The sequence below is a fragment of the Micrasema longulum genome, unplaced genomic scaffold, assembly GCF_059751315.1.
Source record: "Micrasema longulum isolate JH-2025_06_02 unplaced genomic scaffold, ASM5975131v1 h1tg000387l, whole genome shotgun sequence".
Lineage (NCBI taxonomy): Eukaryota > Metazoa > Arthropoda > Insecta > Trichoptera > Brachycentridae > Micrasema > Micrasema longulum.
Window position 1 is genome coordinate 287,208 of NW_028277588.1, and position 24,957 is coordinate 312,164.

The 24,957-nt window shown below is 33.5% G+C and overlaps 1 protein-coding gene across 5 annotated transcripts in view; it reads left to right on the forward strand.

Annotated features, from left to right (window-relative positions):
* Nucleotides 1-24,957, forward strand: part of LOC148281986 (protein MTSS 1-like) — a 258,306-nt gene that overhangs the window by 219,379 nt on the left and 13,970 nt on the right. For 4 of the 5 annotated variants that reach the window (XM_088225798.1, XM_088225800.1, XM_088225801.1 and 1 more), the window contains exons 4-15: nucleotides 5,711-5,795; nucleotides 7,697-7,788; nucleotides 8,425-8,543; nucleotides 9,666-9,782; nucleotides 12,516-12,623; nucleotides 13,094-13,273; nucleotides 16,504-16,596; nucleotides 21,664-21,829; nucleotides 22,698-22,864; nucleotides 23,139-23,256; nucleotides 23,957-24,069; nucleotides 24,793-24,901. In XM_088225798.1, the coding sequence (XP_088081924.1) occupies nucleotides 5,711-5,795; nucleotides 7,697-7,788; nucleotides 8,425-8,543; nucleotides 9,666-9,782; nucleotides 12,516-12,623; nucleotides 13,094-13,273; nucleotides 16,504-16,596; nucleotides 21,664-21,829; nucleotides 22,698-22,864; nucleotides 23,139-23,256; nucleotides 23,957-24,069; nucleotides 24,793-24,901 (1,467 nt within the window). The remainder of the gene's footprint in view (nucleotides 1-5,710; nucleotides 5,796-7,696; nucleotides 7,789-8,424; nucleotides 8,544-9,665; nucleotides 9,783-12,515; nucleotides 12,624-13,093; nucleotides 13,274-16,503; nucleotides 16,597-21,663; nucleotides 21,830-22,697; nucleotides 22,865-23,138; nucleotides 23,257-23,956; nucleotides 24,070-24,792; nucleotides 24,902-24,957) is intronic. The other variant, XM_088225799.1, reaches the window with a different exon arrangement.

The following is a 24,957-nucleotide window of genomic DNA, read 5'->3' on the forward strand; positions in this document are numbered from 1 at the left end:
ATGTTTTACATAAATAAATCAATATAGGAACGTTCTGTCTACTAACCATTTTCGTAATAAAAACATAATTTTATTTTTATTATGACATGTTTTCGTGTTAAGTGGCTCACTGGGTCAAGTTATAATAGATGATTGTTTTGAATAGTTTGTTGACGCGTTGTCTGTGTACATATACATATACTACAAATTGATACACAATTAAACAAAAACGAAACGAAGTTCCACATCAAAACAATACCAATGGTAAAATCTGGTGCTTGATTTTGGGGTTGGTGTACCAGTACAGTGTTTTATGCGCCATGGGGTGCGGAAAGATAATAACAAAACATAAATCGTACTTACACTAGAATGTTGTTGGTAACAAATACATTTAATATGATAAAACCCAGTACACTGATTTTATAGATTATTATTACTCATTTAGCAGTGTCTCGTGCTATTGAAAATGAATTATTGGTCAACGTTGCTAACGCTAATTATTCATGACTAGTTTGTATTAGTAGTCGGTAGTCTGGTTCATGCATCGGACGATCAGCGATCAGGCAGCAGGAAAATGTGGTCGCGAACAAGAACGGTTGGCCAATAATTAATATTGTTGTTATTGTTCACTATCTTGGGTATTTTCGATGAGACGTGTACGGTCAAGTCTCAGAGGTCACGTTGAACTTCGATTAAAAATCGTATCAATTATGATTACGATGAACGCCGTAATAGAAGAAAATCAGTTGGACAAATTGTAACACTAGGCATTTATAATTAGATCTGAAATGTGAATATTCTCACTGAGACAAGACCATATTTTATCGCTTTTTTAGATCACGTTGAATTGTTGAACTTCAGATTACAACGACAATTTACAAAAAATATGTGGGATTTCAGTTGAGGTCTGAACTGACTTGGATTCGATAATTCTCAAGTGTGAAGCCAATATATTTTTTAACCGGTTTTTAGCATGTTTTGTTATTTATTTTTTCATGTAATCGATGCGTCTTGATACCAGCTTTAAATTAAAAACAATTAAAACAATATCTCAATGTGGGGCGAATATCGTGTTTTCAAAAAAACTATCCTCAATTATTCGTGAATATCAATGCTCCAGTTTTTAACTCCAGAGTAACACAACATGACCTCATTCCTTCCGTGTGCCATGAACGTAGACCTCAACGTACTATGCAAGTAAATATTAGTTGTTTTTTTATCTTTTTATTATAGAAATAAAAGACGAGTGATACTTTGATCCACAATTTTGGAGTATTCAGCGACCGGTTTCATCGCTTTCGCGACATCTTCGAGACTCAATTAGAAAGAAAAGAAATTCAGTGTAATTTATTAATAATTTCTTAATAAAGATACCAGTCTCGAAGATGTCGCGAAAGCGATAAAACCGGTCACTGGAAATTCCAAATGTGTGGATTCAAGTATCACTCGTCTTTTACTTTTATAATAAATTACAATGAACTTTCACTTACAATTTAAATATTTTTTTATCATTTAAAAACATATTATATTTGAACTTCGGATAAATTATAATATTATCAATACATAAATACTAGCCCAACCAACCCGCTGAGTTAATAGATGCACATCACGCAAAACACTTTATACGCTACTTTGTAATGCAATCATTCAAGTAAATAAATTTCCTTATTTTGCTTTTAGATGTTTGTAGATACTGTGTTATTTGTGAGGGACGCTGACTATAGTAATATAAACTGCCATAAAGCGGAGTTTCTTTCTTCGTTAGGATTGTCGGGATATAGATCATATTATTATGTACCTTTGTCATTATACTGCGGACGTGCGGATGCTTTCCAAGAGCCTTAACGATGCTTGCCGATTTTGCCAGTTTTTCGAGCCAGTTTCCGAGGTCCTGTAACTCAATCACAAATAACTATCGACGTGCTTAAAAACATGCTAAGCGTTTGAGCGATCATAGTGAACAATAATGAACATGCTTAAGCTATCGCAGTCATAATTCAACGCGTGTGTTAAATAATCATATCAATCATGTTAAATATATTCGATGTTTTAAAGATAATGTCGGTCAAATGTCCACCACGGCGTTGTTTAATCCGGGGTCCAATTTTCATTAGTTCCCTCATTTAATGAGCAAAGCAGGGTAAAAAAAATACTACCCTGGTAACACTTACGAAATATCCATTTTGTTTTCTTTGACAATCTGACAAATGGAAAAATAATTCAATTTTAAAGTAATGCATTTGCTACTTATACATGCATTTGCCAATTACACATGAAATGTGATCTCATCATGTTTCTTTAAAATCCCAGCAGTATTTTTACACTTTAAAACAACACAATACGGCCTAGTTGAATTCAAATCGAGATTTGTGTACTGAGCGACATCTACAAAGAAACTAATGGGTACTCTTTCAAGAGTAGTTTAGTCGCTTTCTGTTTGATGCTCGTATGCGGTTTCTGGACTGTTCTTAATTCTATGTATAGATAGATAAAAATACAATAATATATGTGAAGTAAACGTGAGTTGAAATATGCTCAACAAATTAGTAGGAAAATGCCTTTAAAATGATTTTTTAAAATGTAATATTATCTTAATCTAAAGTCTGGTCATGTCAAAAGCAGACAGAACCGAAGGGCATGTATGACAAGATTTATGAATGTGGAAGAAGTTAGGAATATATGCCAAGATTCCCACAAATAATACCCTTTAATTGATTTTTTTTTTAAACTTAATATTCTTAACTTTTTTAAGACGTGTGTGGCTGTTTATTATCTCTGCCTACCCCTACGGGAAAATGGCGTGATGGTAGTAGTAGTAGTAGTAGTAATAGTAGTCATAATATTATTTCGTTTTTTTTATTTTTAATATTCTTTAATTTAATGTTGAACTTATTTATGTTTTCGTTATCTCGACCATTTATTTATAAGTCACTTAAGTTTTGAGCAACAATCATCGCTATTATCGAAAAACGAATATTTCCATCATTTCAAGTAATTTTTATTTAACCTTTAAATGGACACTGATTGACTCTCTTGAATTTTAAAACTTGAAATCTTTACTCAATATCATTTGTATTATTTTTAACTAGGATACAATACTTGTGTTAGTTTTTTAAAGTTCTTGTATGTTATTTATTGATAATGCATATTCATTAAATAAAATAAAAGATTTTTACACATTTTTCGATACATATCTTAATTTAGTTTTACGTTTACCCATTAAACTGACTGTTTATACTCGTTTACCAATTCGTAAGGGTTATTTTTTCCCCTTTCGCACCATAGGGCACTGCACTGGTTTATCAGCGGCAGCGTATCTCAAATATTTTTTTATATTACATGAAGGTAAGATGACCAGTCTTACGCTTTAGGTGTCAGCCCGCGGACCATGAAATGCGATGTGAAAATACAATAAATATAACATGCCAGTCGTATCGGGAATCAAATCCATGACCTCTTGCACGAGCCGGATAAGGCTTTATTAACAGTTTGAAATATATTTAAAAAATACTTTAAAAATATATTTTTTAATTGTGTTAGTTAAAATTTAACACACCATTTATGAAAGGGTTAAGTGGAGCGGGGAGAACTGTGGCGTTTACAAATATTTATTACTTCTTGTAATTATTTATAAATAAATTGTCTGTGTGATAATTATAATCGTATGTATAAAATACTTTTTTGCTTTATCAGAACTTGTTAAGCAAGTTTTCTGAAAGAATAGCATCCAACTTGATATACCTTCTTCGCTCATACACATTTAAACCGTGTTTACCAAATTGATTTAATGATGGCGTATAAAAATAAAGTAAGACGCATTTGTTTGGTCGATTTGGTTTTTTTTAAATTGTTGTATTTTTGCAATTTCATTGCGTCTGGTCTCTACTATACACAAACTTAAATATCGATGATCTAGAAGACGAACGTGCTAATTACAGAGTTGGTAATTTTTCAGGAGAGCAGTTTAAAGTTTGACAAGTTCCTTTTTGTCTTTGTTTTCATGTCACGTTGTATGAATATGCATTTACGATTAAGGAAGAGATAAAAAATGTGTGTTCTAGTGAGTGCAAACGGTACGGCATGCTCATTTCTTTGAGTTTTTTGAAGTTCAGTGCCGAAAAATCGTCATTTATTTTATTTTATTGAAATAAACGGCACTTAGTGCCTTTTACATATAAGTTGCATATAATAAAATACATACATGTTAGTTAAATAAGTAAAATATAGTATTTAAAACAAATTATTACTAAACAGTTATTTACAAATTAATGAGTCAAAAAAAAAAAAAACGATACGCGGTTTAAAACTTAAACTTACTAGTTATAAAAATACTTGAAAAATTAAATATTTGGTGAAAGAAATATTTTGAACCTTAAAAAAAAAAAGAGAAAAAAAAGAGAGAAAGCAACACACATTAATAAAAAATAAAAAAAACAATTTTGAATAACACTAAACGAAGATTCTTTGAAATTTTTATAAATAAATTTAGTAAAATTGTAATTAAAAAAATTAAATCAAATAAATTTTCTTTTTTAAATTACATGTATTATTATTTAAATCTACCACTTAAATAACTAATATAAATATACACATAAATACATACTGATAAAAAAAATTGATAAGAGAAATATTTTAAAACCTTTAAATAAAATCAAGAAAAGAAATGAAAAAAAAAACATTAATAAAGAAAATGTATATATATTATAAGTAAAGCATAGTATTAATAATTACTATATTTATTTATTCAAAACTTCAAGTACAAAGAATAAGTACTTTGTCAGACTTATTGCTAAAAGTAATATCTTCCAGGCAACCAAAAAACAGACTAGTCAAAAGAAGAGTTGGTCGAAATTTTGTACCAAAAAAACATAAATATAAATCAACATTTGACAGGCGCCATGGCGCAGTTGGTTAGACGGCCAACTGGGAAACTGGCGCCGCGGGTTCGATTCCCGCCAGTTGCAAGAGAAAAATTCAAGAAAGATTTTTCCTGAATTGGTCTGGGTGTTGTGATGTATTTTTCATAACCTCTTTCCATATCCTCTCTTTTCCACCTGCTGACAAGTCTCTAAATAGAGGCTTAGCGGATTATTCCTTTTTAAAAAAGAAACACAAAAACTTAAAATAACCTAATTAATAAAAACTAACAGCGGTCTTTTCATTGGTAGATAAATAAATCCAGAAAAAAAATCATTGAAAATCATCAACGAGTTTTCAACTCTAAAAGGTACCTCTTTTGCTCGTTTTGTTATATTGAATTTTTGTTTTATTTAAAAATATTGACTTTATCTCATGAATGGCAAATTGTTGATTATTCCAAATTTAATTGTTTTCAAACATGCTTATTTGGTATTTCCATAATTTTGACAACATTTACAAGTAAAACATAGATAGATAAGTTAAAATCGCTGGAATTCCTCTCATAAACGTCCTAAATACTTTTTATAATGAATTAATTCATTATATGTTTACAGCATTGGTTGTGAACTGTTGATAACAAAGAAATTAAATTATGAACCGTGGTCAGACGAATTTTAGAAAATGTATATGGATATAATATTACTTATAAAATATACTGATTAAACAAAGCTAAGATAAATAATTGATTTTAGAACTAAAACTAAGTTAAGTTACCGATGTAAAAATTGTATTTTTGTGCAGTAGAATGGGAAAAGACAACTAAACCAGATTTAAAAAATCCACTTGATAATTGAATTATTTATTGTTTCAGGAGCCACAAAGGATATCGGCACTGCCCTCACAAGGATGTGTCTCCGACACAAGGCTATGGAGACCAGGATGAAGGCATTCACAAGGTAATGCAACGTTGATTTTAATAATCACAATAATAATTCTAAAGCTGCGGCTACACATCTTGAAACTAATAATTAAAGTACAAAAAGGTATTATGAAAGTTATTCTAAAGGTACCATTAAGAACTCCATCTTTAGAAAAAAATTTAGTCTTAAGCTCGATTTTGAAATGTAAATAAAACAAGTTGTGTGTGAGATTTTCACTCAATTTTTTTTTTTCATTTGAAAGAATATTTTATGGCATTAAGTGTGGAATATAACGTCGTTCAAATTTCCACGGCGGCTTTGCTTGGCGCGTATTCGGGAAATCCGATTTTCAATGAATCTGTTTTGCTCGATGGTGTTTGTTAAGTTGACTTTGAGGGCGTCAATTGTTTGAGGTTTATTCGCAGACTCGCGATTTAAGATAGCCCCAAAGGCAGAAGTCTAAAGGGGGTAAATCGCTCGATCTCGGTGGCCAGTTCACGGCACCGCCGCGCGTGATAACCATGCTCTAAAATAGCTCGTTCAGAATGTCCATCGTGGGAAGTGCTGTGTGCTGTGTGACACATAGCGCCGTCCCGTTGGAGCCACGTGTTATCGGCATTCGTATCATCCAGTTTAGACCACCAAAAGTAGCTTATTATCGATCTGTAGCGCTCGCCGTTGACGGTTGTGGCAATGCCAGTTTTGGAAGAAGTACGGACCTATGATCCCGCCATACCAAAATCCGCACCAAACAGTGACTTTCTCGGGATGCATTTAGTGCTGGTGTATCTCGTATGGATTGGTATCGCCCCAAATCCGTCAATTTTTCTTGTTCACATATTCATTCATCCAAAGATGGGCCTCGTCGCTAAAGATGATTTCTTTGGCGAAATTTAGGCCAACTTCCAACTGCTCCAGAGGCCAATCAGCGAATACACGGCGTTGTCTATGGTCACTTACCCCGGTAAAACAAACGCAAAATTAGGAAATCATACGATTTTGGCATTTTAAAACGAATGTTTTTTTTTAATCGCGCAATAATAAAGAAAACGTAAATTAGATAACAAAAAATTTTTTTAAAGGTATTTCTGTTAAAAAATATACTTTAAAGTTTTATGTAACTAAAATATAATTATTACTTTTAGACCGGCCCTAATCGTTTTCGGTAATCCTGGTCCTGAAGGTCATAAAAAAAGTCAATAAGAAATAGTTTTAAATTGAAAGTTACAACCAGAATTATCTTCTTTTTTCAAAAAAAGAGAATACAAAAAAAGCAGAATATAAAAAAAGAATATAAAAAAAGGTTTCAACTAACGTATTTTAATAATTTTTATTTTTTTAAATTATTACAGAAGGCATAATTTTAAGTAGAAATAAAGGAAAATTATTTAAAATGCTTGTATTTCTTTTAAAAATAAAAAAATAATAATTTAAATTTGGCTTTGGCCACTTTCATGTTTAATTTATTATCTTTAAATTATTACAACAAATTTTAGTTCAATACTTCGTCTTTATTGAGATCCCAGATACCTAAGTTTAGTATAAATTTGGAATGGCGTAATCTTCCGGTCTAAAAGTAATAATTATATTTTAGTTACATAAAACTTTTAAGTATATTTTTCAACAGAAATACCTTTATTTTTATCTATTTTATGTTTTTTTAATTTTTTTATTATTGCGCGATTAAAAAAAAACATTCGTTTTAAAATGGCAAAATCGTATGATTTCCTAATTTTGCGTTCGTTTTACCTGATTACAGCCTTAACACATTTGGTCAAAGGTGCAAGGGTTATTTCTTTGCCAAACTGTTTCATGTGCTTCCCCATAAAATTAAATTGACAGACAACAAAAAATATTTCAAAATCTGCCTGAAAAATTAAAAAATAAAATCTCAAAAATGTACGTTGTCTCATTTGATTTTTTGGATTGTGTTTTAGTGCTATAATGGACTGCTTAGTGAATCCCCTACAAGAGAAACTAGAAGATTGGAAGAAGACATTGATAAACATAGACAAAGATCATTCAAGAGGTTTGTATAGTAATATTAAAAAAATATTTTCTGCTATATTCATTAAAATAAAATAGAACTTTTGTATCACTTGGTAATCCAGCCAGTGGGCAAAAGTGTCACTATTTCTAATTTAATAGCAGGTACAACACTCTTATCGGTATCAAGAGTCACTATATATTTTTCTAATTCAAATTTGACGCATTTTTGACTTGTTTGTCTGAGTGGATGTTTTTTTCTTCTAATTGATTAATTTAATTACATAATTGAAACATTTTTTTTCTATGCAATCTACTTTTATAATATTTTTTTTGATCGTATTCACTGCTTACTGAAGCAAAACAGAAGTGGCTTCAAAATAATTAAAATCTGTATTAAAAAAAAAAAGGTCTTTGAATCGATTAGAACACAATAAGAAAAAAAAATTAAATAAATATTTGAAAGTAAAATAAATAAGTGCATTAGATGTACCATACTAACCAAACAATATTTTATGGTTGTGAAGTTTAGTGACGCTAGTTTAGATACTTATTTTACATATGTATTATGTTGAGTAATTACTTATACAAGAAGAAATTAATTAATTTTTGTTTATTCAAAGACCATGGTAAAAATGGTTAAAACCGATTTTGTGAGACTTCTTTTCTCTTTCTTCAGAATACAAACGTGCGAGAACAGAGCTAAAGAAAAGATCCACAGACACTCTACGTCTTCAGAAAAAGGCCAAGAAGGGGAAAGGGAGTGATCTTCAAAGGCGCGTCGAAACATGTCTCCAGGTAAGATAGCAAATTTTCTGTCCAAAAACTTTTTGATGTGAGTAGTGTAGAATGGAAACTCACATTTTACAAAAAAGAGTTTTGGGAAAAATGCAAAAAATCTCTCTAGCTCTTTATTATTTTTGACAGAAATTATTTTGTAATATGATTGTAATGGAATAATGTATTTGATTTCTTTTTTGTTGTTATTTTGAGTATGTCCAAATTCTTGCAGGCTGGCTGGATTTCCTCCCTATTATTTATTATTTTTGAGAAGGGAATATGGAAGTCTAGGCATTTACTCAAAACATGGTCAAATTAACTACCTGGTAAAAGAAGAAGTATAAAAATTGGAAAATTGTTTTCAGGCATTGCCTAGTAGGTGAATTGGTTCAGCCGGATGAATCTCACCCTCGTGATAAAGGTTTCAGCTCTTTTACTTCACAAAAGTCAACAGATGGAAGAGTTGAGGAAATGCGGATGTTTAATCATAGGCAGAATAGTGAATGTTACACAGTGTGTAAAGTGGCCACTAAAACCAGCCAATGACAGGTCATAAGCCCTTATATGCCTAGACTTCCATATTACCTTCTCAAAAATGTTTTCCCTCTCTGTTGCAACAAATTTAAATATTAAAATAATTTTATCTATGTCAAACGAAACCACGTTACGAGCTTGAACTGATTCTTGGTCCAACAGTATACGGACATTGAAACTGGCACCGTGGGATCTATTTTTACCAGTTTGCAAGAAAAAAAAATCTCCATTGGTCTGGGTATTGGGTGTATTTTTCGCAATTTTCTTCCATATTCTCTATTCCCACCTGCTGGCCAACCTTTAAAATGCTAAGTTCTGATGGTTGAAAGGGGCTTGGTGTCAAAACTAATATTATCCATGGGATAAAGTTAGTTTTGACACCAACACACATTTTGTACCGCGTTTTTCTATGGTTAAAAGTTACTAGTAATAGGGTAACTTGGCATATTTTTCTCAATTTATGCATATTTTCAAAATGTGAGTTTTGATTCTACACTACTCGTATTCTTACTTTTAGTACTGTACATAATTCTGCTTACAATATAAACACTATTATCATGTTAAATTGGCTTTCTTGCGTATACAAAAAATGTTTTTTTTTTTAAGGATGTAAATGAAAGACGCCAAGTTCTGGAAGACGCTGAAAAGAAAGCAGTCAGAGCTGCCTTAGTAGAAGAAAGAAGCAGGTTCTGCCTTTTTGTCACCCTTTTGAAGCCTGTTGTTGTAAGTAACATTATTTTTCATCCTAATAAATTATGAAACATTTACGAGGTCGTCACTGGAGCACATCCTGCACACACAGCTGGTAATTACCCAGCTAATGGAAGTTTTGATCGAGTTGAAATATCTCTTGTAGGTGGCAACCATAGTGACGACCAGTTAGGATCTTTTGTCTCCTCTCTCCGTTTTTCCAATGTCGTTAGTCCCAGTCCTTTTTATCTACCGTCATATCAAAATCTGAACTTATGATTTACTTATATATTATCAATATTCAATGCATTTTTCTTGTGAGTTTCCAGTTTTGTTTGAAATTACTTAGCGAAAGCTAAACTTTCACCCAAGCTAGCGCAAAAAGAGTTGAAGCATTCAAAATGTGCTATAGAAGAATATATAAACACATAACCGAGTATTGCACGCAACTACCCTGGCTCAGTATCAGGCATAGAAGAAACATTCACATTCTATCACTTCTTCACAATATTTTAAATAATCCCACTTCACCTGTTTAGCTGAGAGAGCTCTTCCAACCTCTTTCACAACACGGACTGTCTCTTCATTCTAGTAACGAGAGAACCCTTTTAATACCCTGTCATCGCTCTAATTTTCTTGCCTCCTCTTTCACAGTAGTAGCCGCTCGTTTGTGGAATAATCTACCCACTAATGTTAGAGACGCCCCTTCTTTATTTACATTTAAGTTAAGATTGAAATGTCACTATCTAAATATTTAAATTGTTCCTTTATCCTTCTTCATTCCTTCCTATCCCCTCTCCTCTCTTCATAGTATAGTGTTAATTTTTTGATATATTCTTATTTTGTTAATCTTTGTTTTTAATTTTTGTATAAAATTGTAAGATTCAATATGTCCATGTGTTCGTAATTTTCCCAAACTAAACGGTTTGGGTAGGTAGGAAGAAATTGCCTTAAGGCAATATGCCCGCCCTTATATGTATATATATTGTATTTGTATATAAAGTGTTAATTAAAAATAAATAATAATTCTAAAAAATATTATGAGTAGAGATGGTTCGTAACGAAGAAGCATAAAGACGTACGTAAAAAGAAAGAGAAATCGTAAATACAGCAGGGTCTCAATAGGCCAAATACCCAAAATTTATACACTGTTCGGATGCACGAAGCGTTCAGATTATAGTACGCAGATACTTTGAAAGGAATTTTTCGAAATAAAATAAAGTTTTTTGTAATTTAAATCATAAAAAATGCTATACATATTACAGCGAAATCTCTCATAACGAGAATAATTCGTTCCAGAATCTTACTCGTTATATGAAACACTTGTTAAGCAAAACTTTTTTTCCCATATAAATCAATGTTAAATACGATAATGTGTTCCATACTGCAAAAATACTATTTTTGTTTTTTTTTTAACGTTTATTCTAGTAAAATTACGTACCTGTAAATTGTTAAGGAGTGTAACAACTTGGAATGCGATTTCGATTTGCAAAAAGTATAGTGTCACCTTGCAATTGCTTTTCCTTTATCCATATGAGAAGCAACCTTTCAACATCATCAAGAATAGATAACCGTTTCGTAGACATTCTTGACACTCCCTTTAAAGCATCTATCTTCTTAATTTTGTCCTTATTCTTAAGGACAGTGCAAATCGCTGATTTAGACAGATTGTATGTGCGCGCTACATCAGCCATGCTCACGTTCTACGTTTCTTTTATTCTCCTATGGTTGTCTTCCTGTGGATTTTTCTTCGGGGATATTTTTGAAAGGGTTATTAAGCTTTGCACAAAAAAATATACAAATAATGTCTGAACACAAGTTTGGATAAATGTGTGATCATATGCGACACTAACACACTAGCGGAAAGAGTGCTAACCGGAGACTGACACTCTGGCGCGGAAGTCCCGGCTCACAAGTGAGTGGTGTGAAGATGGGACTTTTCTTTTCTGCGTCACTCATAATGCGAAATGTCACTCGTTAAGGTAGCATTTTTTTCATAATGTTTTATGCGAATTACTCGTTATGAGAGGTTTCACTGAATTTAAGCATAATGCTATTAATCACACATTAAAAGAATTCCAATACAGTGCTTTCACGGGTGTTATTTATCGACACAAAAAACGCTTTATCCCTTAATGTACGTAAATAATTTTTTTATGGCATTGAGATATCGACTTCATATGCCCATTTCAAACAAGTATTCAAGGCAGACGCAGCTCGAGTATGTGGAATCCTTGCAACTGGTTCCGTTGCCTCCAATTCTTTTTCGTTTTCGCTGTCACCCTCATATCTTACCTTACTATGTCTTCCATCAGTTAAAGGCTTCAGAAAATCAATATCAGCATTGTTTATCAAAAAATTATTAATCTCTACTTCTGAAAAGTCTCAGTTTCGAAAAAGGCTTAATGGTAACTCATCTTCACGGTCAAAATCTTCCTCCTCTTGGCTTAATTAACAACGGCCACAGAGGTATGTGGATTAAAGAGGCGTTCGGATTAGCTGGGGTTCCGACTATCGAGGCCCTGCTGTACAATTAAGGAAAGAAAGCTGGAGTACTTTGGAATTTTTATGTGGGGAGAGAAGTACGAAATAGTCCGTATCATATTAAAAGGAAATCTTGAAGGAAATCTCAGTGTAGGCAGACGAAAAACTTAAAAGGACTTGCGGACAAAATAAAAATTGCCATGATAATAGCTAACGTTCACCATGGAGTGGCACCATAGGCGAAGGAGAAGATTGATTGATGTATTTTGATTCTGTTTGCAGGATTCTGAAGTGGCGATGTTAGCGGAGATGTCTCACCTACAAGAGGGCGCTGGACAGCTCTTGCGCCACACAGCGGATCCCAATATTCTTCCTGCTGCCAGTGAACAGGTAAATTGTAGTCAAGATGGCATTTTTAGATTGCTAGAAAGAAAGAGGTGGAAAACAGTTATGGGTAAAGCTGTGGTTTCCTAAGAAAGCGGTGCCGTTATCTAGTGGCCTTGATCGCCTCATTTGACTGACTTATTTTTGTAAAACTGAAATGTATGCAAAGTGAGGAGTCATCGGAAGTCGAAAACCATATTTTGGAGAAGATTGAGATGCTTAGAAATCATGCTACGTGTGCATTTTAATGTTCAGTGCAAATTTTAATTTTTCATCATGCGCAAAATCAATCTAAATTCTCGTTTGCACTCATTGTTACACACAAAAATGTTTACCGCTACATAATAAAAAATGTTCCACAACTGTTTGTACTATTATGACGGCTGTCCTGCGAATGACGGCAACGCTGTTTTACATTCTGCTCACAATCAACGCTCTCTAGAAAAAACGAAAATGACGACTTGTTTCTCTTCCAGGTGATATCCGACCTGCAGGGCGCGTATGGGCAGTGGTCCCCGCCGCCCTCCCCCCTGGCGGGCCGCGCCCCCTCCTCCTCCCTGTGCTCCTCCGTGTCCTCGCTGGCCAGCTCCTCATCAGGCTCCGGCTCCGGCGCCGCGCCGCCGCCGCCGCCGGCTGCGGCCCGCTGCCACTCGCAGGTATACTACACGTATCATCGTCATACCAGTATCCGCATTTGGATTACACAGGTGTCCCCGTTATCTGTTGGTACGCTTCAGGGTCAGTTCAGGGACAATAAAATATTAAACAGTGTAAAACTACCTTTAAATAAATATTTCTGGTCTTGCCAGAGATTGGTCCTTACATTACCAGGCAGACTTATTTCAACTCAATTTCCCTTTAATGGATTTTTTAAACCTGAGAGTAGCTGTCTAGTCGCAATATTCAGGATTCTGTTCCAATTTCACACATTGAACTAAATTCAATAAGAATGGTGAACATCATGACTAACATCGGTAGACTGGTCAGCCTGACGATGTTGGTCACAACAAAACACAGTCAATGGTGCAAATTATAAATGACAGTGTAAGAATAATAATAATAACAAATCTTTATTAACTATAATATATACAATGTGATAAATACAAAAAAAAATTCTTAAATAATACAAAGATATACACCGTTAAATGGCGGATTTATTGCCACCAGCAATTTCTTAAAGTCTTGCCAAAAACAAATAAAAAATACAATAATAAGAATATTAAAAAAAACAATTTAAAAAAAAGAAATAATGAAGTACCTACATAAATAAAAATTAAGAAAATTCTAAATTCAGTAATTGAAATATTAAAACATTTAAGTTTGTAAGTGAAAATTCTTGATGGAAGTTCATTGTAATTTATTGTTTAAATAAAAGACGAGTGAAACTTTAATCCACAAATTTGGATTATCCAGTGACCGATTTCATCGCTTTCGCGACATCTTCGAGACTGGTATCTTTATTAAGGAGTTCAATGTATTTATACAAAACAGAGGTAAGGATAGATAATTCAAAGTTATGTGAAAGTAAATAAAATAAAGCTATTTTTATCTTAAGGATCATTATTTTTAGTGTCCCATCCCGATTTTTGTAAATTATGATTTCTGAAAAACAAACCCGAAAAAATTTTGATAATGATACTTAAAAATAAAAAAATGTTTTAATATTTCAATTACTGAATTTAGAATTTTCTTAATTTTTATTTATATAGGTACTTATCTATATAAGTATCACTCGTCTTTTATTTAAACAATAAATTGAAATATTAAAATGCAGTTCCGCCAAGAAATATTAGCAGAAAAAATAAATCCATTAGAATGTTGAATGTTATACAGTGTGTAAAGTGGCCACTAAACCAGTTAGGTCATAACCCCTGCAAATGCCTAGACTTTCATATTTCCTTCTCTGAAATGTTTTCCATCGCTGTTGCCATTGGCCCTGAAGTGTAGTATGGCACGAGTAACGTTAAATGTGTCGTTTGTCCCACAGGGCGCAACACGTTTTGTTTTAAGATGCTTAAATTAATCCTGGAAAATTTGCCTGACATCTTATGGAAAAAAATATAATTCTGTGTAAAAAAACGTTCAATGACCCTATTAGCTTTTTAAAAACGCATTTAGATGTTGTGATTTTTGTACTGTGTTTTTGTGATAATAATTACTGTGTAATAGTGTTTTGAAGTAAAAGTTAACCTATGATTTTATATTGTGTCTGTAATATTTGTTAAGTGGCATTTTGACATATGTTTTTTTAAACAAATTTATATTATTCTTTTTCTGAAAAATGGGGGTTAGTACTATGTTTGTGCCAAGCTTTTATAATTTTCTTTAGTTATAAATCAGTATATTTTTTACAAGAACTTATTTCCTTACATTTAATAAAACTTGGTACTTAACGGATGTTTAGCCGATATGACAAATCATAGCGATATTCTTGCTTTAGATGTCAATAGTATGTAATTTAGGTTATTTAGAAACACATTTTTTATTATTCGAACTGCCTATGTACTGTACTTATGTAATTCACTAGTTACAACCCCTTATAGCACCACTGTCTCTATGTGTTTTCTAAACCCTCTAATTATAAATATTTAGTATTGAGGAATTTCAGTGAAAAATTTAATTAGTTGGATTATTTTTTGACCCCTTTGAAGGCCCACTTCGTTTGTCGTCTTGTACATTATCACTACCTTCATTGCACTGTCTCACCCATCTCCTCACCATCGAATCACTTATCTCATGTTCTCCGTACACCTCACAGATCCACCCAGATGACGAATTTGGACTGGTTTATGTTCGAAATCGAATTACTTATCTCACAAGCGGCGAGATTTCAAATTTTATTCCTCATTTCGAACAAACACCACAAAGTGTACATGATAGTCAGCCAACTCATAATAGCGTCAACTCCTGAATAGATCAGGGTAAGTATCACGCATGTCCGAAACTGCGATTGCAGTGCAGCGATGGCAAGAAATACAATCGGAACATACTTTCTGGATATACCTCGTAAATTACTAATAAAGGTCACACTGCAAAACATGCACATCATTCCAGATGATGGATGCTACAGTGTTGTCCGAAAAATCGGCATAACAAAAAGGAATAACGAATCATTATCTGAAACAACATTTAACATTTAAAATTCAAGTTAAATTAATTTAAGGGCCATTACTAGATGCTCTATTTTCCCCTTAACAGCATGAAAAACTCTTTTCTAATAGAGTGGTTTCAAACTACAGTAATTTGCTCATTCCATTGTGGTCAACCAATTTAAACCGTTTTTAGTGATCTTTAAAGGAAGAACAAAACAAAATAAAACAGGATACAAAATTGTACAAGATATTGGTGCACTAGCAAAGGCTATTTGTCAATAATCCAATAAAACTAATTATAGGTTCAACAAAACATTAAGGCTAGCGTCACGCTCGGCGGAAATTACTTCGCCGATCTTCCGTTGAGGAACAGCGATACATTTTATTGATTTACTGTTATCCGGCACACTACACGGATGATTGGTTGTTCCGTCGGCGAACCTGGGTGGACCGCTCGCCTTCGGCGCCTGTTTCATTCTCCGCGTGCGGATTTTCCGCCAGCCTCTAATCGGCAAACCTGCATTGCACGATTTCTAATGGGATGCGCCACATTCGGCGAACAGTCCGCGTCGACTGTATAACCCTGATAATCCGCCGCGGAACATGCCGTGTGGATGGAACATTGGCGACGGAATTTCCGCCCAGGGTGGAGCTAGCCTTATTGTGATTTCTAAAAGCACTGAAATTCCTCGCAGCTAACAGTCATAGCAATAGATGTTTCTTAGCTGCATTATGGTCGATCTACAAGTGTGCCCCAGTGTGTTGTTTGTAACTTAGTTGTGTGATTTTGTTAGCAACCACGCCTCGGCAGTGTTTCAAGTCGCGACTCCGGGTTCACATCTCAGGACACCCTGCACTTTCCACAGCTCATTGAGTTCCGTAACAAGGTTATTTTATTTTTCTTTTCTTTTTATACCCTCCATCCTCACCTGGGCCTTAAGCAAGTGCGGAATTATCAAATCACCCAATCGTCCTATCAATCTGTTCAGTAGTCTCTCATCTCTCGAATCTCATCGTCACATTGTTTTTTTTAATTAATTTATTTATAAACCCTTACAAATTACATCATTTAACAAAATAATTTTTCTTTTTTAAATTCATATTCTATTGCTAATGATAATATTTTTAACATCTTTTGTAAGTTTGTCCGAGTCTTTTGTTCTTGGGGAACATTTTTATAAGCTGATTTCTGGAAGTATAAACATGGTGTGTCCGGAAAGTAATGTCAGTGAGTCGATTACAAAGAAGCTATTAAAATTTTTGGTATAAAACATCAAAATTCTTCAAAATAGGCTCCACCTGCTTTGATGCTTCGGCTCCAGAAATTTTTCCAGGCATCGAATGCGCCACGGTAGGCTTCCTTCTACAATCTGCTTGGATCTGCTCGATACGTCTCGAAATACCTTTGCCAATCCGACAGCATCTTCTTTAAAAACTGTCTTAATCATTTGAACAGTTTTCACGACAGTCTTGCCAAGTTTGACGCATACCTTGATCGCCATCCTCTTTTCTACAGAGCGCTGCATTTCGACTTTTGCACAAGGTCCCAAAACAACTTCCGCGGAAATGCCTGTCGTCACTCTCCGGATGGTCGGAAAATACTGAGAGACCCGGCGTTCGTTAGCTGACTTCCCCACTACCATTCCCAACCAGTCCGCACGCGCTCCAACGTAGTCGCATTAAAAAAAAAATACTGACATTACTTTCCGGACACAACATGTATAATCCAAATATATTTTGTACGCCTTGTGGTGTAATAACGAGCGCGTTTTTCTACCAAGAAGGTTAGTTTGATAATGTCCTAACACAACGAAACGCGTCACACTTTAAAAATCCAATAAAAGTATTTTTTTTTGGATATCATACCAAATTTTAGTATGGAATTCTACCAATTAACTGTATACACAAAAAATAGTTTCTCATTGCTTAAGACCCTACCTTCTACACTAACTATTTTTATTTAACATTCTTCCCCCTTTTAAACAAATCTTTAAGCGCATTTTTTCATCTCGTCTGAGAAATGCGGCAAGGTATGTACGGTGAATGAAATACTGATCGATGGTTTTCTATACTAACCCAATAACAATTATATTGGGTGTCAACATTAGTTGGCCTGTTTTTTTTAATTTAAAAATGAGCACTAAAAGTTAAACAAAATGGTATAGGACATTCGAAAGAAAATTTTGTGCTTTACAAGATATTGAAATAAAATAGATATGAAAAAAATATAGTAAAATAAATGTTTGTAAATCGGATCGCATTGTGACATTTTTAATGTTTTAATTGAATAGGTGGATAGAAATTGAAATATTCGTAAATCAATGTGAAATTTCTTTTTATTGTTGAAATTGTGCTAAACTCACACAAAATGTGAATCAGGAATGTTTAGTCAGTTTTGTTGCTTGGATTTTGGAGCAGACGAAAGGATAGCACGGGCGGCGCATCTGCCTTCCCCCTCCGCACTCCTGGTTACTCCCCTGCAGAAATAAGCAACTATTTGATTTTTTTAAATATTAAGAAAAAAAAGTTTTTGAAAATGTCTTCTTGCTCATACCAATCATCGCAGTTTCGGATGTGACAGGGTTTAACTAGCACCCTGTATTATTTTATTTAATTACAAGCCTTCAAAATGGAATGTCAAATAGACGAAAGTGAGCATTTTCGACACCTGCTTCTGTTCGCGTTTAAACGAGAAAATAAAGGAGAATACATTATTGACTAATTCTTTGTTCAAACTAAGAAGAACTATCGGGATCGGTATTAAATAGGAACGCTTTATTCGAAAATAAAATCGAAAGTTTAATTATTAAATTTTTACTTTAAGTATGGGTATAAAAATAAGCTGTGTCCATTTTTTTACAAATGAAAAGAAGAAATAATTAAAACAAATGAGTCTATTATGTATTCTCCTTCATTATTTTACAGCAGATTAGTCAATAATGTATTCTCCTTATTCGTTTTCTCATTTATATCCTCGATTGACCCTGAACAGAAGGTGGTATCGAAAATGCTCACTTTAATCTATTTGACATTCCATTTTACCATAAAATTTACTTTCGAAAGATGTATCTTTACCATTTTGTTTGACTTTTTGTGCTCATTTTTTAGTTTGAAAAAAATAACGGACACAACTTACATCACACCTAATACATAAAAGGTTTATTTCATTTTTTTATTTCAGATTTATTTAAGATATTTCAGACGTGAAATTTTGTTACGACTTCAATTGTTGGTTTAAATGGCATAGTTTTATCTATAAATTCGTAAAAACTACAAATTTGTTTAGTAGATGGTAATTTAGGTACCAAAATGCTTTGTCATTGCCACCTTTGGAACTTGATAAACTTGTAAAACAAAAATCAATTAATTTGCGATTCTTTTGACTCATTTTATTGTTTGTAAGTGACACTAAAGCATGTTTTAATGGCACATTTTCAATAGTAAATGGTTTTAAATAACAGCTCGTGTATATAATACAGTATAGTCTCTATAATCCGAACAATTAAAAACTGAACCAGTTAGGTTTAATGAATTTTCAGATTACTGGGATCTTGTAATAAAAAAAATATTCTGCATGTTGTTCGTCAATAAGTTTTTTTTTTATTTAACAGAGATTTTTTTTATTTAACTCATGTTGTAAGGCTAAGTTGTAGGTATATTATGTGTTAATGACGGTGTTCAATGCTACGGGAAATTGTGGAAAATAAAAAAAAGATTTTTTAGACGCGGTAAAAATTACAGCATTCAATTTTATGGTGAAGTTTCTTAAAAATGTATAAAAAAATTAATAAAAATGATCTACTTTGAACGACGTTGCTAGTTCTCCGAAATCAACCAATGATAGTATTATGATAGATTTCCGGTTACCGGAAGCCAACTAACCAAACATGACAAAGGGATTTTGAGTATTATTTAATAAAAATCTATCACCTACTTCCACTATCTATTAAAACAATTAGTAATGAGATGATGTCCGGAAAGGCTATAAAAAAATGGATAGTGGAGCTAGGTAGAAGTAAAATGGATTGTCTCATTCGCCCAAACCAATATTGAATCAACTGCTCCACAAATGTATAGCTTATGTTATGTGTTTGTTCTTCCATTGTGCGTTTTGTAATATAAATAATATGATGTACATAAATTAATTATAAACATAAATACGTAGTGTTTAAAACTGCCTGAACATTTTGTTAATAATCTCCCCAGAGAGGTCACATTTTTTAAAATTAATCATAGTTTATAATGGAAAAAAAAAAGAAATAAATGACAACTCTTCCAAGAGAACTTATGACGTCACAGGCACAGTAATTTCAAAATCACAAAACTTTAAAAAAAAACTATGTCCTGATAATATGATGCATAAAAATAATTATTTTAACAAATAAAATAATTAAACAAAAAACTGAACTTTCTCATTATGTTTTATTATAGAAATAAAAGATGAGTGATATTTTAAACCACAAATTTGGAATATCCAGTGACCAGTTTCATCGCTTTCGTGACATCTTCGAGACTGGTATCTTACGTGCGCCAATTATTCTGACTTTTGACATGTCCATCTTCAAGTATTTGTTGGATTTTGTCATGTCATGTCTTTCTCGTTCTTCCTCTATTTCTGCATAGATCAACATTCGCATTGTAAATATTCTTAGCCCTTCTTTTGCTGTCCATTCGTTCTACATGTCCAAACCAGCGCAGAGCTCCTTTCTTGATTTTGTCGAAAATGCTTGTCCCAGCCTTACATAATGTACGGATCTCAACATTTGTGCATTTATCGTACATAGTTTTACCACACATTCGCCTGAGAGATCGCATTTCGACAGCATTCAGCCTACTTTCATCCCTGTTTTTCCAAGTCCATACTTCGCTCCCATACATCAGGGACGGGACCAGGACTCCGACTCTGTGAACTGCCAATTTTTATTAAGGAGTTCTCAGTGTATTATACAAAACAGAGGTAAGGATAGAGAATTCAAAATTATATGAAAGTAAATTAAATTAAATATTTTTTTTCTTAATTAATGAATTGTCTTTTTGTCATAATTAATGAATTAAATGTTTTTGTTAATGATCCTTAAGACAAAAATAATTTAATTTACTCACATATAATTTTGAATTCTCTTTCCTAACCTCGGTTTTGTATAAATTGAATTTCTTAATAAAGATACCAGTAGTGAAGGTGTCGCGAAAGCAATGAAACCGATCACTGGATATTCCAAATTTGTGGATTAAAATATCACTCGTCTTTTATTTAAACAATAAATTACAATGAACTTCCATCAAGAATTTTCACTTACAAACTTAAATGTTCTCATTATGTATTTGATATAAAAAATTGGATTTTTTTTATGACGAGCACCTTCTGCATGATTCTGATATGCTTTATCACGCAATTGGTGGGGATCCACATTGCGTGGAGTAAATTTTGGAGGAAGAAACATATTTGTCCATCATCGCTTGTCAAATCGTGTAATTTGGATGGAACATTATCGAGAAACAATAAGGCTTTTGGAGGAAGCTCTAGTTCTTTCATTCCCTCACCTTATAAAATTACATTGGGTTGAACATATGTTGGGTCTTTAGGTGAAAACCTGCATTGAGCGGAAATGTTTTATAGAAGAATGAAATATTATATGATATTAATCTTGTCCCGGAGGTTCGGATTATAGTGGGTTCGGATTACAGAGACCATACTGTCATAACTTTTATTTTTACCAATCAAACTAAAATGAATTATTTAAGGCATCACTTCAAATGTTGTATCTGGTATATTAATATTACACTTCTTGTTAAGCTCAAATTACTATAAGCAGTTTGTGTTTGCTAGTTAAGCTGACAATATGTCATGCATGAACATAACATATAATGGGTAGATGAGATATTTTGTATTTTATTTAACTTTGGATGATTTCGTATGATCTGAGATAATTATTTGTTAAATTTGGTCGGTGTAGGGTTCTGATACAACATCGGCAGCTAGTTCTTGCAGTACTCCTGTGGGGACACAAGAGCAAAACGGCTCGGGAGGAGACAGTATATGGCCGCATCTAGAAGATACTATGCAGTTCCAGCGAGCGGCTTCTGCTATCATGAGTGAGCGCCCGCACACTATTTCCACTGGTGAGTTTATGAGAAGAAAATTTTGGTCGAGTAAGACCCCCGTGCTATCGCCTTTCTCCGCATCTTCATAGGTTAGGTTTGGTTATGTTTCAGATGGGAGTTGCGTTATTAATAATCTTGCGTATTTATTTACAGTTTTTCAGTTTTAATTAAAATATGAACGTCATAATTCAGATATTCTGAATGAATAGGGTCTATTTGTCCCTGATAATTGTCTTCGACAAAGGCAACACTGGTTGTTCTACCTACCACGATGCAAAACCAACCTGCCTATGGCTATGCCGGTAGATAGAGCAATCTTTTTATTTAGTCTTATCATCTCGGATATCGATATATTTCATGACATCACTTTTTTTCTATTATATTTGACTTGCCCAGGGAGACTTATGTCCTCAGACGCGGTGTGCGGTATTTGGTGGGCAAGCTGTTACATATATTTTGTAATATGCTGAGGATGAATTAGATGCATTTTCTGTAATATTCTCAATGTTGTTGTTAGTAATAAACAAATGAAATTAAATGTTTCTCCTCCATGGGATCATTGTCCTGTGCTGAATTGGGACGTTCACAATCCATAAAAGAAAATGTCTAATTAAATAATAATTCTAATTAATTAATAATACTTAATATCAATAAATAAATGCATTTTTTTATTTTCTCTTTTGAGAAATCCTTATGACTTACCATATAATGAATACCGCACAGGAACTAATCTAGACTTCTGCTTCATATCTCAATTTAATGTTAGGTTATTTAACCTAGAGAGATAACCTTACCTAGATGAGGATAGGTTTTTGTTAGTTTTTTAATGGACATGATCATGAAAAATTATTCTTGTGTATAGTTATAGTAATTCGTTATGTTACAGCTTACGAGAAAGGACACCCTCGCCCCATGCTGAGTGTGCACACCTTCTCTGGACACGGGGCATCAGAGGCCGCTTTAGCTGGGAGCACTTCCCAACCAGCCTCTCCTTGCTGCCCGCCCAGTCGTGGCTCTGCTGGCCAAATCTATGCTAGGCCGCCTCTACCCACGGTCAGTGTATTTTTTAATACCTTTATCATAGAAAACTCACTGAAGAGCAGTACCGATGATGGATGTCAAATCTTTCAGTTTGTTTGAAACTTGCTTGCTTAAATGAGGTTAAGTGGTATTTGATAATTTGGGGTTATCTGAACTAGGGTGCATTGCAAATGTGCGTTTGTTGAATTCAACCGACAGCCTATTACCTTTTATGTCATCCTACGTAATCGGAAAGCTGCATTTACTACAAGACGTATTTAACTAAACAGTATATGTAATTTTCTAGCGCTGCTCATCTCTGGAAAGACCCGTCATCCCGGCCAAGGGCCCCCAAGGGATAATGGGATCTCTTCCTGAGCACAAGATGGCGAAACCTTCATCTCTGCCGCCACATCTTACAAAAGGTAGATCTTCAAGATTTTATTTTTTCTTCCTTGTTATTTCATCGTTACTTAGTTACATATTATTTTCGCTATCACTATATATAGGGTGTGCAATCTGGTTTTTATCTGCAAACATTTGAATAAACTCAAAATATTGGTCCAGGAAGAAGTATAAAAATTAAAAAATATTTTCAGGCGTTGCCTAGTATGTAGGTGAAATAATCCAGTCAGATGAATCTCACCCGCGTCAGTAAAGATTTCAGCTCTTTGATTTCACAAAAATCAATAGATCAGAATTGGGCTGTGGTCCCGTGGCTAGTGTCGTGGACTAACGGATAATAGGCCGAGGTTCAAACTTCACCACCTCAACTTGATTTCCATGTTCATGTGTAAATTGGCTACTTAAATGACAGGTCATAGGTCCTGTAAATACCTATATTATTAGAGTGATGTGATAATATCATACGTACTGCATTTAAAACAGATTACATTTAAAGCACCATCAACAAACTGTTTTTTTTTTATATTACCAAGTGCTTAGATCTTTTGTATTTCTGCCATCCATATTTTCCTTTCAACTTACTGCTGTGCAGTAGGTATAAGCACTTGGAACTATTTTCCATATTGCTGTTGCAAATTGCAGTGACTTGAAATAAAGGTGTACGGCAGGGGATTCATCTCGACCTCATCTTATTTATTTTTTTAATGATTATAATTACAGATACACCACAAGCAACATATGTGAATATGTTTGAGTTGGCGAGTATGGCGGCAAGTAGAGCCCACCCGAGCACCGGAGCAGATGCAGTCCCTCAGCAAAATGCACATGAAAAGGTATTAATACAATTGAGACACAAAAATATTATCATTTACAATGTTTCTCCCTTTAACACAATATTTGGTCGAAGGTGCAATTATTATTTCTCTAAATTGTTCAACAAGCTTCCCCATAAATTTATGTTAACAATGATAACAAAAAATATTTTAATAATTAGCATGGAAGAAATAAAAAATATGTTTGGACGATGGCGTGGCCAATGAAAGACCGTTTTTGCGGGAATTCAAAATTACAAATTTAAAAATATTTTTTATGCTGCTAATAAGTAGCAAAAAAAATATTTTTCTTACTGGACAGTATTTCAAAGACCTTTATTACTTTAAAAATGTTTAAAAAAACATGATATTTCCCTATTCAGGGCCCCGATTACAATGGGAAGTTAACAGAGTTATCTTCGACTGTCTATAAAGAAAAACCGATATTTGTGTACGAAAATGAGTATATTTGCATGAACATTTAAAGTATCTTCGTCGGTAACCTATAATTGAACATGTTTAGGTTTAGAAGAAAAAATTGTTTGCATATTCTGCTTTTCATACAGAAATCTTAATTTTACTTTGTAGATAAAATTTAAGATAAATGTTAACTTCCAATGGGAATGGTAATCGGGGCCCTGGTGGTATATTTATGTACCACTTTGTTCTTGTGTTCCATAAAAAGTTTTTTTTCTCATTTTGTAATGATAAAATAACATATAACATATATGATTTTTTATTTAGGCATGTGAAAGCAGTACAAGCGAGAGTTCTCTAGAATCTTCCAGTGGATACGGCAGCCAAGGTGCTTGTCAGCTAGAAGACGCTTCCCAGCACCCCAACTACAGCGACGGTATGTTCCTCTTGTGTTGTTTCATATCACATTGTCCTTGTTTCTTCTGTAGTTGT